This window comes from Lissotriton vulgaris, chromosome 6 (genome assembly GCF_964263255.1).
Source record: "Lissotriton vulgaris chromosome 6, aLisVul1.2, whole genome shotgun sequence".
Classification (NCBI taxonomy): Eukaryota; Metazoa; Chordata; class Amphibia; order Caudata; family Salamandridae; genus Lissotriton; species Lissotriton vulgaris.
Window position 1 is genome coordinate 509475910 of NC_141694.1, and position 14811 is coordinate 509490720.

At 41.0% G+C, this 14811-nt stretch overlaps 1 protein-coding gene across 2 annotated transcripts in view; it reads right to left on the minus strand.

The window, feature by feature from the left end:
- Positions 1 to 14811, minus strand: part of COL12A1 (collagen type XII alpha 1 chain) — a 358581-nt gene that overhangs the window by 1451 nt on the left and 342319 nt on the right. For both annotated transcript variants that reach the window (XM_086926511.1, XM_086926512.1), the window contains 5 exons: positions 14217 to 14252; positions 14042 to 14108; positions 11319 to 11507; positions 7576 to 7653; positions 3328 to 3498 (listed from right to left, as the gene is read on the minus strand). In XM_086926511.1, the coding sequence (XP_086782637.1) occupies positions 3328 to 3498; positions 7576 to 7653; positions 11319 to 11507; positions 14042 to 14108; positions 14217 to 14252 (541 nt within the window). The remainder of the gene's footprint in view (positions 1 to 3327; positions 3499 to 7575; positions 7654 to 11318; positions 11508 to 14041; positions 14109 to 14216; positions 14253 to 14811) is intronic.

The window sequence follows — 14811 nt, forward strand, 5'->3', positions numbered from 1 at the left end:
ACTTCTGTGTTGTTTAATAAATTGTGTGTGGTCTCAGTCTTGAATCAGACTTTCCCAAACTGCCTGCTCAATATGGCATTCTCACTGCGGTGGACATGTTTTATAGAATGGGAGGTTATTATTGTTTTTTTTAGCAAAAAGCAAGCAGTAGGTTTTAATGCAGAAGCGTATTGTAATAGGATGTTAACAAATTTTAGTGAATATGCTCCCGGACAAATCATTTACAAGGCACAATTAGTATATTATATACATACACAATTTCTAAAGTACCGGGTTAAACAATCTGGTCTAAAGCTGTTACCACCGCTGGTTAGTAGTTTTAAAAGGCTCCTTCACCAAAACGGTTTCAGGTGCTTGTATTTTGTTTTTGGGTCTTGATTGGTTGTTTTACTAAAAATGCAACAGGCTTTGTAAGTTGGCATCACAGTCCTCTTCCCCCAATCACGAGTTTTGTTAGTATAATGAATTGCCCAGACGCCCACATGGTTCATAAACAGCATCCGAGGTGAGATTTCCAAATAGGTTCATTCCATAGTTAGAACGTGCGCAAACATCTCAGAAACAGGATTGTTCATTGTATTCAAACTGCAAGCAGCACTGGCGACTTAGAAAATGTGTTAGCCGGTACCTGAAACAGGTCAAACAAGATGTTAGCTTTAAAGGTCATACGTTGTGACTCAATATATGATAGTCATCTCTTACCATACATTTACCTTCACCGTTGTGAGAACTGACACCAAACAGACAACACAAACACATAGGGCTTTGCCAATGAGCCAGGTGATCAGAACCAAAGTGCGTTTGACTTTTGCCACAACATATGGGTCACGTGAGAGCTCATGTTTACATCAAGATTTTACCAAATAGAAAATGTATACTCTTATGAGGCGCACAGGTGGATCAACTCAAGTGAGGATCTATAACGTGATAAATGAAACAAAAAAATCAAGTTTATCCTTACCACAGCTATTGAGGGGGGGGAGAACTGTTTTGCTATTGGTATAGGTAGACTTTACGAACTTATTTTAGCTCATAATGAATTAAATGTTATCCATAATAGGGCCAAGTAGGGGACAATAGACTAGAGCCTAGATGTAGGTAATTTTATTTTACCACTTCTTAAATACCGAATTTTACCGATTCGGTATTTAAGAAGTGGTAAAATAGGGGGGGGGGGGGGATGTGGGTATTACAGAATCGGAAAATACCGAATCGTTATGAATCGGTATTTACCGATTCTGTAAATACCGATTCGGTAATGCCCATTGATTCCTATGGGCATTGAAGCCCAAAGGAATCAATGGGCATTATCGAATCGGCATTTAACGATTTACCGATTCCAGCAAGGGTGCAGGGGGTGTCACTTTGACACCCTCTAGCACCCCAAATACAGGCATGTGTGCCATGTGGCACACAGACATGCTCTAAGGGCATGTCTGTCTGTCACATGGCATAGGTGTGCATGCACACATGTGCATGCACACCTGGATTCGGTATTTTACCACCCAATTGGATTGGGCGGTAAAATACCGAATCTGAAAGGCCTTTGGGACTCAGAAGAGTCCCACCTACATCTAGAAGTTACCGAATTTAACGATTGGGTATTTTACCGAATCAGTAAATTTACTGATTCTGTAAATTTACAGATTCGGTAAAATTGGCCCCCTATATCCCAAAAACCCATTTACCGGTCGGCCGGCCGGTAAATGGCCACCTACATCTGGCCCATAGTTTCTATTTTGTTGGACTCAGAGGACTGGGGAACTGGGGCGTTCCTTATTGGTGGATGATGCTTCATACTTTTTTATCCTTGCTGTACATTTTTAAGGGGATCGACAGCCAGGCTCACCTGGGGACATGGTTTAAAAAAACAATGCCACTTATCATAATAATTCCGCCCAAAATGGAAAAAAAGGTAAGGCTGGCAAATATAATCTTCAGCTAGTCACCGCAGAGTGTTAACAGAAGTGGCTATGCATGTGATAATGTCATTGAATCCGCAGACTCTATCGATTCTCGAAAGGAGAGTGACTAAAGGCTGATGCTCTCAGAAGGTGTTCATATAGTTAACATAAAGTAAAGCTTCTCCGCGGTGGATGAGCATAGATGCTCAATTACTGTATCAGAGTTATGGGACCCAATCTTACCCAACCTAAGATACAGGATTTCTGCCACTGTATTCTACAAAATCTATTTTTGGTGTCTGGTCTGGACTCCCACTACTGCTTTTTAAACCCAGACGTTCCCTTGGGTGGCTTACTCATACAAGAAACATGATGATGACAGTGCGTGGTCATATAAATGGTGGCCCCAGTGCAAGAGCTTAAATCATACACAGGTATATATTGGCTGTCAGCACACAAAATTAGTTAAATGAAATGGGAGTGCATTTGAATACTAAATGTGGAATAAACACCCTTAGGAAACCGACGGTTGAAATATGTACTGTTCTTGAAAACGGTATCAAAAAACATAAGCTCTGGACCATGAACACAATCTATGTTTTTGTAGTACGTATGACAGGGGCTACAAAACTGTGCTAGAGTGGAAACACCAGACCAGTGGAGGAAAAATTGCTATTAGTTTATTAACCCCTGCGTTATCCATGTCTGAGTGAGGTAGTAAATACATTACAAGATTCTCTCACTGGCAGTTTTTATCCCAGAAGAAAGCCTTCTGATTGAGAGTTGTGGTTTGGCGTTTGGGATATTTAATCCACACTGTTGATGTGGTTTTGACTTGAAGCTCATATCCTTATTTTATTGTTGTGCTTCATAAACCATAACATTAAGAAACTGAATTAAACTAAAAACAGTTAACTTTAATTTCACCACGCATATTTGAATAATGTCCCTTTTATTCAATATAAACTTGTATTTCAGACCATACATTGTTAGAATCTTTTGGGATGATATTGTGAGTGCAATGTGAACGAAACTGAGAACCCATTCAAATATGAATTGATTTCAAATCAGCATTTTGTAAACTAAATGTGTAATTCCTAATCAATGCAGAAATATCAAAGAAATGCGAATGAGTAGTGTATTGCTCTATGTTTCAATGGTGGCTTAACTGCAGGGCACATCTGTATGCTAATCTTTGCAGTACCATAAGAGAAGCAACAATTTACTATTTGTACACATACCTAAATGTGTCAACATGCTGGTTGGATTCCGATGTAAAGAGAAAATCTCATCGTTTATATCCTCTATGTGATAAAAGTTATTTAAGGAAGAAAATCTTGCAAGAACTGAAACCCCCACTACCTGTGACATTTGCATGAGGAAATAGCTTTTAATAGGAACGTTGAAAGTAATAGGCACATACCTGGGTAGCCCTGGCCGTTGTACGCAATACTTGCACACATGGATGAATCACAGTACCCGGCTGGGCCAGGAGGACCTCTAACTCCAGAGTTTCCAGGTCGGCCGGGTGCCCCAGGAGATCCTGGTGAACCGGTGGAACCGGGTGGTCCAGTTCTAGAGTCGCCTGGTGGACCTAATTTCAAGAAGAAGCATGTTTTGAAAGCAACTGCACAGTTTTTTGTTCTTTTATGTTTTGTTGTTAATTCAAGAATTATTTGGTTAATGCATCCGGCATGGCTACTGTCTAGACAGCCCCCAATTATAATGTTAAGAATGCTTTTGCATTAGATTTCTACGCATGTTGTGAAAGAAACCACCAGTTGAACCAAAGCTATGATTAAGTCTCTGTAACTGTGACTCACAAGTTGCTTCCCAAAATGCAGACAGCCTAGGATTTTTTTTTATTGAATCTGATCTGTCAGGAATTGAACCAAGCTACAGGCACCAATAAATTCTTTTGCTAGTTTCCACTTCCTACTACACACACATGCCTCCCGGGAACCCTCAACCTTCAAAAAGTGCGGAGTATTACAGAATTAATGGAGACATGCCTGGAGCCTGCTACCCCGCAACCCCAGGAGGGGTGAGCTAATGTTTCCTTTGGAGCAGATGGCAATGTGGTTATGTGGAATCCAAAGTTGTAAGCAAATGGGGTTAGCATTTGTTGCATGCTTCTTGTAGACCCTGTAATGAAACTTTCATGTTTTAACAAGTAAAAGGGGAGATGGAGACCACAAGGTGGCTAACAACTGCTGCCAGGGCATGACTAGAAGATCACTGAAAAGAATGATGTGACGGAATAAAGAACATGATTGCTCTAACAGTAGCAGCAACATAATGACTTTTTGCATAGTTCTAAACCACAGGATGCTTCGGGAGATACGGGCGACCAACCTCAGCTACTGCACAGTTATAGTTTTGGCAACAGAAAATACATATTTCAAAATCGCAAGACAATATTTCCCTTGGGCCGCACACAGGAACTTGAAATGTGGCCACGCAATGACCGTAAATCCCTTCGATGATGATAAAAAAACACAGACCTCTGTATTAACATTATGGAGCATTCCTTCTATTGATATAGCAAATGGAGCACAAACCTTGTGGAAAAATAAGCACAACAGACCCCATCCCAAAGTGGAATCACACTACTCTCTGAAGTGTAATGTTTTATCAAGGATGGTGCCAAACCAGTGAAACATAATCTAGTGCATAGTGCTAACTCCATAGCTTGACAATAGATGTATTTATTTCCAAGAGCATCAGAATTCTGTGAGATCCAGAGTACATAAAAGCATTTGACTACTTATGATCTGACAATTAGGAATATTATCTTCAAGTTAAATTTTTGAAACATATACACAATACAGTGCTATGCACACATCTTTGAACGTAATATAACACACTGCATGAAGAGAATAGCAACATTTTCACTTATCAAACATATTGCTGTGGATGGTAAACTACATCAGCAACATACGAGATGGAAATATGTTGATGCAGTGCAGAAACAGGTTTCATGAAGGGCATTTGATCTAGCAAAAATTCAAGGGCCTATCCATTGTATATCCATGAAGAAACCATTATATTTTTCCAAAAAAAATAAACACAGTTATGTATGTTGAAGAATCACTTCTGTTGTATTCATCTTTCATCGGTAAAGAAGCAGTGTATACGCACTGTTATTCACAAATTAGTCAACACGTTTTTCATCAGTTGACATTTGGACTTTGTCAAAGCTCCAACGTAAGCAGATGATTTGCTTAAGTGCCACAACCCAGAAAGTGGTTAAAGAAGATGCAATATAGAGAAGGTGCAATAATGAGGCAGAACTGATTAATAGGTGAAATACATAGGAACCAATCACCATTTACACACTTTACATTTTTTTTCGGCCCCATTCGCCTCTCCTTATATTTTCAAGCTATTGGTATTGTACTTATTTTAGCACTACTATTGCTTTTCATGCTCAACACGCCTACCTTAAGATCACTGTATGTGATTACTATTTTTCATGCCATGGATATTTGGTACATCCTCTGAAATGCGTTTGTTCACATACGGGTCAGTCAACGTTGGCACTACCCAAATCTCTGTATTTCCAATAGTCCACTCTACTCTGTTTTTTACCATATAGTGATGTCATGCCCTTCTTTAAGATTCATTGCCCTGCCTCCTGTTTTCTGTCACCATACCCAATGTCATTATTTGTTCCTTTTTAAAAGTTAGCCATAGTTCTCTCAGCATCACCTTGTCTAGAAAGGTTTCCCCTGTAACTTCGAAAGAAAATTCAACTTTTCTTCAAAACCAAACCACAACATTCCAAGGACCCTTTGTATCCATGAAAATGGTCAGTCATTTTACACCTAATGAAGCACACACATACGACTCAGATACACCTTTTTGATAAAGGAGCAATTAGGGATATGTGTTTATCTCCCAAACTATGCCATCAGCCACCAATGGATTAGCACGGTTTTATTAATTTAAAATGGTTGTCTGCCAATCTCCCAGAGCAATAAAACGTTGCTTTCCCTTAATTACTGTATCGCAGCCCTTGCATTTCTTTTTTCCTCCAAGCTAATTGGGCAGACATTTACTTTGATTCAGTCTTTATTCCCTCCTTCCCCAATATCTCTTTACTGTTTTGCACCATTCCCTCTAGTTTGAGTTTGAATGGATTTGTAGAGCGCTCGTACACCTAGCGGTTTCTTGGCGCTAACTGGCAACTGCTACTCGGGGAGCAGGAAAGGTGGGGAAAGTGACCGTTCAAGATGGGAAGGCTTGGGTGAAGAGGAAGGTCTTGAGGTCTCTGCGAAAAAGAGGGTACTGGGTGCAAGTTCTTAGAGAAGATGGGAGGGAATTCCAAAAAGCTGGGCCCGCGGTTGCAAACTTGGAGCCGCCCCACTTCTTCCGTTTGAAGCGGGGGACCACGAGAAGGTGGTGGGAAGAAGATCGAAGATCTCGTGAGGGAATATAGTTTTGAATGGCTGAATTAATGAAGGAAGGGGCAGAGCCTGTCCAGGCTTTAAAGATGGTGCAGCCGAGCTTGAATAAGGCACGCTTCCAGACAGGGAGCCAATGCAGGGAGAAGAGGCGGGGAGTTACATGGTGTGATTTAGGTAAGTTAAAAACCAGCCGAGCGGCCTGGTTTTGAACCAGTTGAAGACGCCTCATAAGATAGTCGGGCATGCCATGATAGAGGGCATTGCCGTAATCTAGGCGAGATGTTACCATGGCCAGGAGTATTAGCTTGAGCGCGTCGGGGGAAAAGAATCGTGAGACTCTGCGAATTATCCTGAGGGAGAGGAAGGCTGAGGATACCACAGCAGAGACTTGAGAGTGTAGGGAGAGTTGGTTGTTGATTTTGAACCCAAGAGTTTTGACGGAAGATACAGGAGTGGGTGGGGAACCTAAAGAAGGGGGCCAAAAAGAAGAGGACCAGGGACTGGAGCAACCACCTGTCAACACCAACTCCGTTTTATCGGGATTGAGTTTCAGGTGGTTGAAATTCATCCAGTCCTGGATGAAAGTCATGATGGACTGGACATTAGACATTGACTCAGGGGAGGAGGAAAGGGAAAAAATGAGCTGGAGATCGTCTGCGTAGTTGTACACAGAGACCTCCATTTGCTGTAAAGCAAAGATGAGGGGGGCGATGTAAAGGTTAAATAAAAGGGGGGACAAAGAGGAACCTTGGGGGACCCCGCACTGGATGGGTTGTAATTCAGCTGAGAACTCTCCCAAGCGAACCGCCTGAGTCCGACCGCTCAAGAAGGAGGATAGCCATAGCAGGGCTGTTCCTCCGATTCCCGCCGCCTCGACACGTGAAAGTAAGATGGTATGGTCCACCGTGTCGAATGCGGCGGAAAGATCCAAGAGGATCAGGGCCTGAGGTTGATTAGTGTCCATTCCTTGTCGTAGGTTGTCCAGTACAGATATTATTACGGACTCAGTTGAGTGGGCTGGGCGGAAACCGGCCTGTCTCGGTTTCTACTGCTAAAAGTATATCTACATGATATTTGCTACATTTAGCTGACAGAAAGACATATCAATACATTTTTGTCAAAGAAATATCAGTACAGGCAGCCATTTGCAATATCCCATAAAAAATACAGCTGAATTAAATTCACACTGCAACACGGTGCTGCAATTGGGGAAGCTGTTCATTTTTTTTCTAATCTCGTTAAGCTCGAGACTCAAGACGTACCTGGTGGTCCAGTCACACCTCGTGGGCCTGTTGATCCAATTCCTGTATTTCCTCTTTCCCCTTTCTCTCCAGGTATCCCTAAGAAACATGGACAGAAAAAAATGAATGTATGATGTTCCGGAAAAGTTTATGGTAACACTGAAGTAATATGGAATGATAACATAGTTTTAAGAGACAGATGGCAAAGGAGGTAAGAATGGATGACTGTGAAGTAAGTTAAGTTTTCGTTTTCTGAATGTACTATGAATTATTTTGGAAAACTGACACCTTCAAATGACTGCTTTCAAGTACAGGTAAGCGTTTGAGAACATGAATTCAACAAGCTCCATATGTGGCTGGGCTCGAATGAAATTTGGTACTATGCTCCTAGGGTAATAATTGACATATAGCTGTCACTGTAACACCAGTCATGGTTTACATGCTCTGGTAACCATAAAGTACGTTTTGCCAACTCTATTTACTTACCCCTACAAATTGAGTAAAACTGCTAAATGAACATGTAATATTGTAGTGGTTTAAAGGCCACCAGAAAGAGTCATTATCTAGTCTCACGCCATACATTTTGAGAATATGTTGGTATAAGAACCACAACCAGTAGAATACACGATAAAATGGTCGTTATGCAAGTAACTAAAGGTTAGATTTGGCGCTTTTTTACATTTACTTCCTCCACCACTGCATTCAGCAGTATGTATAATGAGCCCAGTTTATCAACTATAGTTAAGCAATGACATATTGCAGGCACAAGTGTAGATGCCTTGTTAATTAAATGTAAAAGATTCCTTCGCCCAGAAAACCTATAATCAAACTGACAGAAGTCGCTAACGTTTTCAGTAGGTCATCCTGAACATCAAGTTACCAGCCGTTGCTTCCTCCAATGAAGCACAAAGAGTTGAAAATGTAACCACATTATTAGGACTCTAATTGCTTTCCAAGAATAAAACCATAACTAACTTCAAAACTGAGTTTGAGTCTGTGACCTTTATAGTGTTCTCCTTTTATATCTTCCAAGCTTCCTGAATCGTTAACATAATGACCTGAGAGAAAAACTTAAATTGTATATTCTTTGGGATGTAATATATCGTATCAATAACTAAAGATGTATTTTTAAGTTATCCAACGTGTTATTTAAAGTTAGGCAAGCACAACTAACTTAGGGGTCCATTAGAATGGCGGACGGATCGCCACCACCATGCAGGCGGTGGCGATCTGTCCGCCATCCTTGCCCGTCCGCCATCCTTGCCCGTCCGCCATCCTTGCCCATCCGCCACCTTTCTTCCTCCCTCCATATTACAATGGCAGGGGGACCGTGGCAAAGGGGAAGACCGTCCGCCGCTTTTCCGCCGTGGTCGCCTTGCGACCGTGGCGGAAAAGGCCTGATATGGTGGCGGTGTCTATCAGACACCGCCAGCCATATTAGGTTGGCCTGGGAGGAATGCCTTTCCGTGGTGGCTATGCCGCCACAAAAAGGCATACGGTTCCTGCTTAGGGGGCCCGTTGCGGGCCCCCAGGGTGAAGGGGGGCGTGGGGGGTGCACATGGGGGGTACCTATGGTACCCCCCTGCGTTTCACAGCACAACATGGCAGGCACCGCGCGGTGCCTGTCATGTTTGCTGTGGAACGCACAACAATAATTTTTCACAATGCGGCGGCCGGTGCTTTAAGCACTGTCCGTCGCAATGTTAAAAATGTGGGATGCACCCGCCACTGTGGCGGGTGCATCCTAATTGGGGGCACGGTTCCTCAGCCCTTGTGGCGGACGGTACCGGCCCCCGACAGGATGTCCGCCATCCTAATGGACCCCTACGTGTATTAAAAAGAATGTTACTTGCACAGTGCCTTCGGATAAATCCTTCAGAGAAACTTTAGAAAAAATCACCTTCTCTTGGTTGATGTGGATTAATCCAAAATTTCAGCTTCCTCCGCATTGATTCCCCCATCCTGTCATACAACTAGCTGGTAGAGAAAAATCTCCTATGGGTAAATGCCTCAAATATTTAAAAGCCTAACCAGCAGAGTGACTTCCAAGCAGAAAGTGTCACAACTTTGGGTACTTTGTGCACAATACTCACACTAATGTTACTTCAACATAATGAATATAGGGGGGTTTCGTGAATTTGAACGTTCAACAACCAAGCACAGCACATTTCACCTCAGGCACCTCCCGGCTTTGACTTACTTCACCTGCTAGGGTTAGCAAACAACCAAGCCATACCAGAAACAGAATGCATGGCATGTCTCTTTGAAGCTCCTACAAAGCACCGCAAATTGCAAAACACCAGGGACTTGGTGCATTTGCATGGTAAATTAGCCGTTAACAGAAAATTCTCCCTCTGTACCTCCCTGCTTTGATTTTCCTCACCGCTTTGACTTACCAAACTACAGACATGGACCTCTGAGTGCATCGCAGGAAATGTAAGGCAAAGCAGCCCCTTGGCAGAAACAGATTAATGTTCCTGACTTGGTGCTTGGTGTTCTTCATCCCAGACTGTTCTCATGAAACTAATCATGCAAATATGATTTATGATTTGAAGCTTTAGGATTCATAGATCAAAATCAATGTAAACATTAACAGCAATGAAATTGACAGCACTCTTTCGTCTGAGTATACTACAGACTCTAGGTGACTTTGATTTGCCAACTTTTACTAACCATTTGTTATGCATGTGCAATTAGTTTAATCTGCTTGAATTTCTGTCCTTACTTACTGGATTGTACTCACTAAATTGATCAAGCTTTCTCTGGAAGCAAAACGTTTAGGGTGTAATAGGCAGTGTAATGGATCTGACAGGTAACCTACAGAGACATCCCTAAGAGATTAGACTGTGAAGGGAATACAAATTTAGACTAAAGAAAGATACAAAGGTGGTCAAATAGTAATAATAAAACAATAATGGTTCAGGCTCTGATTCTCTCACGCCTGGACTATGGAAATGCGCTCTTTCTGGGAGCTCCTCAGGCCACCACAACCAGATTACAGATAAATCAAAACTGCGCAGCCCGCCTGCTCCTAGATATCCCTTCTCGGCAATCGGCCTAGCCTGCGTTGAAGACTCTGCACTGGCTGCCAATATTGAAGAGAATCAAATTTAAGGCTCTTTGTATTACTCACAAGTCTTTTTGGGGGAAAGGACTGGCGATCAATAAATCTATCATCACCACTTATCACCCTAACAGAAGTTTACGCTCGTCAAACCTTTTGCTCGCCGTTGTTCCAAAAATAAAGAGAGTAAGAAGCGGTGAAGCGGCGGTCGCTCCTTTTCCTATAATGCTGCTGAGCTTTGGAATTCCCTTCCTCTGGATATTTGGCGGGACTTCAACCATTTTTGCCTTTCCAAAAATTACTTAAAACCTGGCTTTTCAAAGTAACTGTTCAGTTAAAGATGTTTTCTTGGTCCGCGACTGCAGATAGCGCTGGGATGCCTTAGGGTAGCTATGCGCTTTATAAATATTTCTTTCTTTCATTTCATTTCATTCAAACAGAAAAGATTGTGTAGAGCACAAAGAAATGTATTGTGGAAGATACATCATCTGTGTACAATGTCACGTTGGAAAACAAACTATAAAAGTTGGCAAATGTTGTGTAGAACACGATTTTGGATACAATAACAAAATTGACTTTATCTTTAATGATCTTCATATTGTCTTTTGGGGATTTCCAACACTGGTGTGCATTTTGAAACCTTGACTATGTGATTGAATGTTTCTTTTTTTTACACAAGTGGTTACTGAGTGAGACCCACCTCGTTCACCCGGTGGTCCTTGAAGACCTGGTGTTCCAGGAAAGCCGGGTCTGCCACCTGGTCCAGGCTCTCCTCTTGATCCAGGGCTACCAGGAGGACCCGGGGGGCCAGCTGGTCCTGGTTGGTTTCGGTTTGACGAATAGTCATTTGGAATTTGGTTTATCAAGTGGTTAAACCTATTCATTTGACCTGTAAGAATAAAATGAATTGTTAAAACTCGGACTAATGTTGTGTCAGCAATAGTACAACAATAATTTTCGAAAGCATTATAAATGATAACCCGTGCCTATAATTAAACATGACAAAGCCCACAGGCAGCAACAAAGAAGCGGTTGCTTTGCAATGTCTATTGATAAACATTCTGTGATAGTTTATGTTCAAAAAGCGAAGAAGTGAACCTTCAATTAATGACTGTGGTATGATACATTTTACAAATGTTCACTGCACAATTTCAATGAAACCTTAATGTATCTGTTATGTTATAATATGGCACCAACATGTTCATTTATTGCCCACTGATGGCGACGGGCCCCGAAAAACAGGCAAATCATGGCACCAATATGTCTATTTCGTCAAGGGTATTGTGGCACACATTATATCCTAGAATTAGAGTTTCTTTGTACTTTAGAGAATGCAATTATGCACTGAGAATATCCACATATGTGGCACTATACTCTGACTGTAGGGAGCAAGAGAACCTGAACAGTAGAGAAATATATTTGTTAATGTTCTGCAAGAACTGTTGCATTGCCCTCTTAATCAGGCAATATTTGACCCTGTCCTTTTAATTGTCTGTATTGCATTAATGAACTAGTAATTTCCCCGAAATTCCAGTATCAATGGAAAACACTTTAGGCTCTCAATTTTCCTTTGTCTAATTGGGGCCCAATCTTGTATTTATGAAACAAATAACTTGCATTATTATGAACTGATATAGCCACTAGGATCTCATCCAAGTACTAAACAGACTGACCCTGCTTAGCTTCTAAGATCAGATGACACAAGCTGAGCTCAAGGTGGTATGTCCGTAGGTTTGTGCAGTAGTTTGCTCTATTGATACTAGACATTCCAAATAGTGCACCAAGATTCTCTGAACTACAAAGAGAACATCCAGCTGCACTCACTCCTCGCTTCTCCTTCTTCAAGTGTGTTGGCATTTGGAAGAAAGTTACAAGAGTTTCCAAATAAAAAATATAACAATAGACACAACCATGCCATGTCACACGAGAAGGGAGATGCTCAGCTGAGGCATGGTCCTTGCAGTCATCATGAGTTTGCTACTACTGCATTGTTTAATGCAAGAAATAGGATTTCTCCAATGCTAATAACCATATGAGAACCTTGGTGTCTGCTTTTCTTGGAGTAATGGTATTTTAGTATTGGTACAAAAATGATACCATCACTGATTAAGATATCATTAAGAGTGTTCTCTTATACTGAGCAAGCTGGCGTAGTGCATATATGCAATACATTTCAGAGGGCCCGATTCACAGGACTAACTTAAGACAAAATCCTAAACTCACTACTTTTGGTATTCACAGAAGTTAGGATTGTGTCTTACAAACTTAAAACAGACTTAAGACAGACTTAAGTCAGACTTGAGACAAACTTAAGACAGACTTAAGACAGACTTAAGTTAGGATTAGAGATTCTATGTGATATTATTTAATCATACTACCACTGATTCCTAGCAATTTATCATAAACAAATAATTTTGCTTGGGCATTCTTGAAGCTTAAATGAAACCATAACACATCTGAGGAACTAATATAGACACATCTGAGGAACTTATATAGACACTTATGAAGAATGACCATTTTACTCTCTCCATCCCCAGTCAAAAACAACATCCCTTAGTCCAAAGGGCTTGTGTTGTGTTGTCTCCAGATCAGTCACATTGTGTTTCCTTCATTGTAGGTTATTTTGAAATAATGTCTTTAGGGTGGTAGGATAATTTACAGGTTAGGAAGAGGTTACAAAGAATCGCATTTCCCTTGTAAATAGGAGTGATGTAACCAATACTCACACATCCAAATTAGACCTCTTTGAAGGCAGCTGGTGAAAGGCCGTTTACTAAAATGTTAATTCTTCAAAAGAAAATGCTAATACAGACTATGATCTGAAAACATTAATTTGACCAACCTAAATTTGGAGACAAACTTAAAAGAAGAGAGAGACGGTGAACAAAACCTGAAGTGCAGTGAAGTGCCATTGTTATTTTTGTAATAGACAGACATAAGCAGCACCAGTGCAGGTCTCAAAAAGATGCCACACAATACATTAAATGTTCAGATGACACTGTGAAACAAGAGTGGTCTAAACGGCTAGCATACCCAATTACTACTCCAACTCATTGGTTGATTTTATGTTGTTTTCTTTTTAATCAATAACTTTTTCCTAGAAAGGGAGGGCCAACATTTGTTTCTTTTCAAAATACTGGCCAGTGGCCTAGGGTGTGCATGTAACATCTGCACAAGATGCAGCTGTAACATGCAAGATCTCACCAGTTTAACCCCTTCGCTGCTGATGACGAGCTCAGCTCGTCATCAGCCACGGTGGTCGTGTGCGGATGACGAGCTGAGCTTGTCATGTAACGCGGCTTTTTAAAAATTGCCGCACACAGCAGGAAAAGCCGCCGCAGCAATGCGGTTAAGAAAAAGTCACCACAACAGGAAGTACATTATATGATTTAAAAGTAGATGATTATAGAAACATGAACTTACCATCCATCATCTGCTGGCAGACTTGTCTAGCAACTGATCTCATCATGTTTTGTGATGACATGTCACCCTTTAAGAAAAATGTAAAGAAATTGTTTTGATAATTGCCATATGTTTTTATGTTTTACACATTACTGAAAAAGTTAACTTTCATAATCAGATATGAAGGTTTACTTACTCGCTCTCCTCTTTCTCCTTTTTGTCCAGCATGGCCCTGCAAAAGAGTTACAGTTATTAATTCAAGCCAATTTGAAAACTACTGTACATATTTTTTTTTAATTAGCATAAGTAACTTCATCCTGGAATTTACAAAAACTATTTAAACAGGTAGATTACCCAGAGGTGTTGGTACAGACAGAAGTTGGGATAGGTTATAACCAGAAGGTAGGTGGATGTGAGTCTAAGAAGGAGACTGAATAGTTCAGGTTTATGCTCTGGGATTTCAGACTCTGCTAAGGTGCTATAAATTGAATGGGGAATATTTTGCAGCAGGTGAAAATTAACCTCCAGCTTGTGTAGTGAAACACATTTTTTAGATGGAAATGATTGCCATTCAAGTTTTGTTTGTCAGATTTGTCTCTTAATAGCTGAAAAACGAGGCTTTCTACAGGGACTGTAAATAACCGTAGATTTCAGAACCACACTGTCATAATTTGGCACCATTGTCCAAATGATTGGCCATATATGCCTTTGTATCTGGGTTGTCAACGCCTAGTTTTATTTGATCAAATCTCTCAGAACTATTTCTATTTTTGGTTCAAAGGCCAACGTGG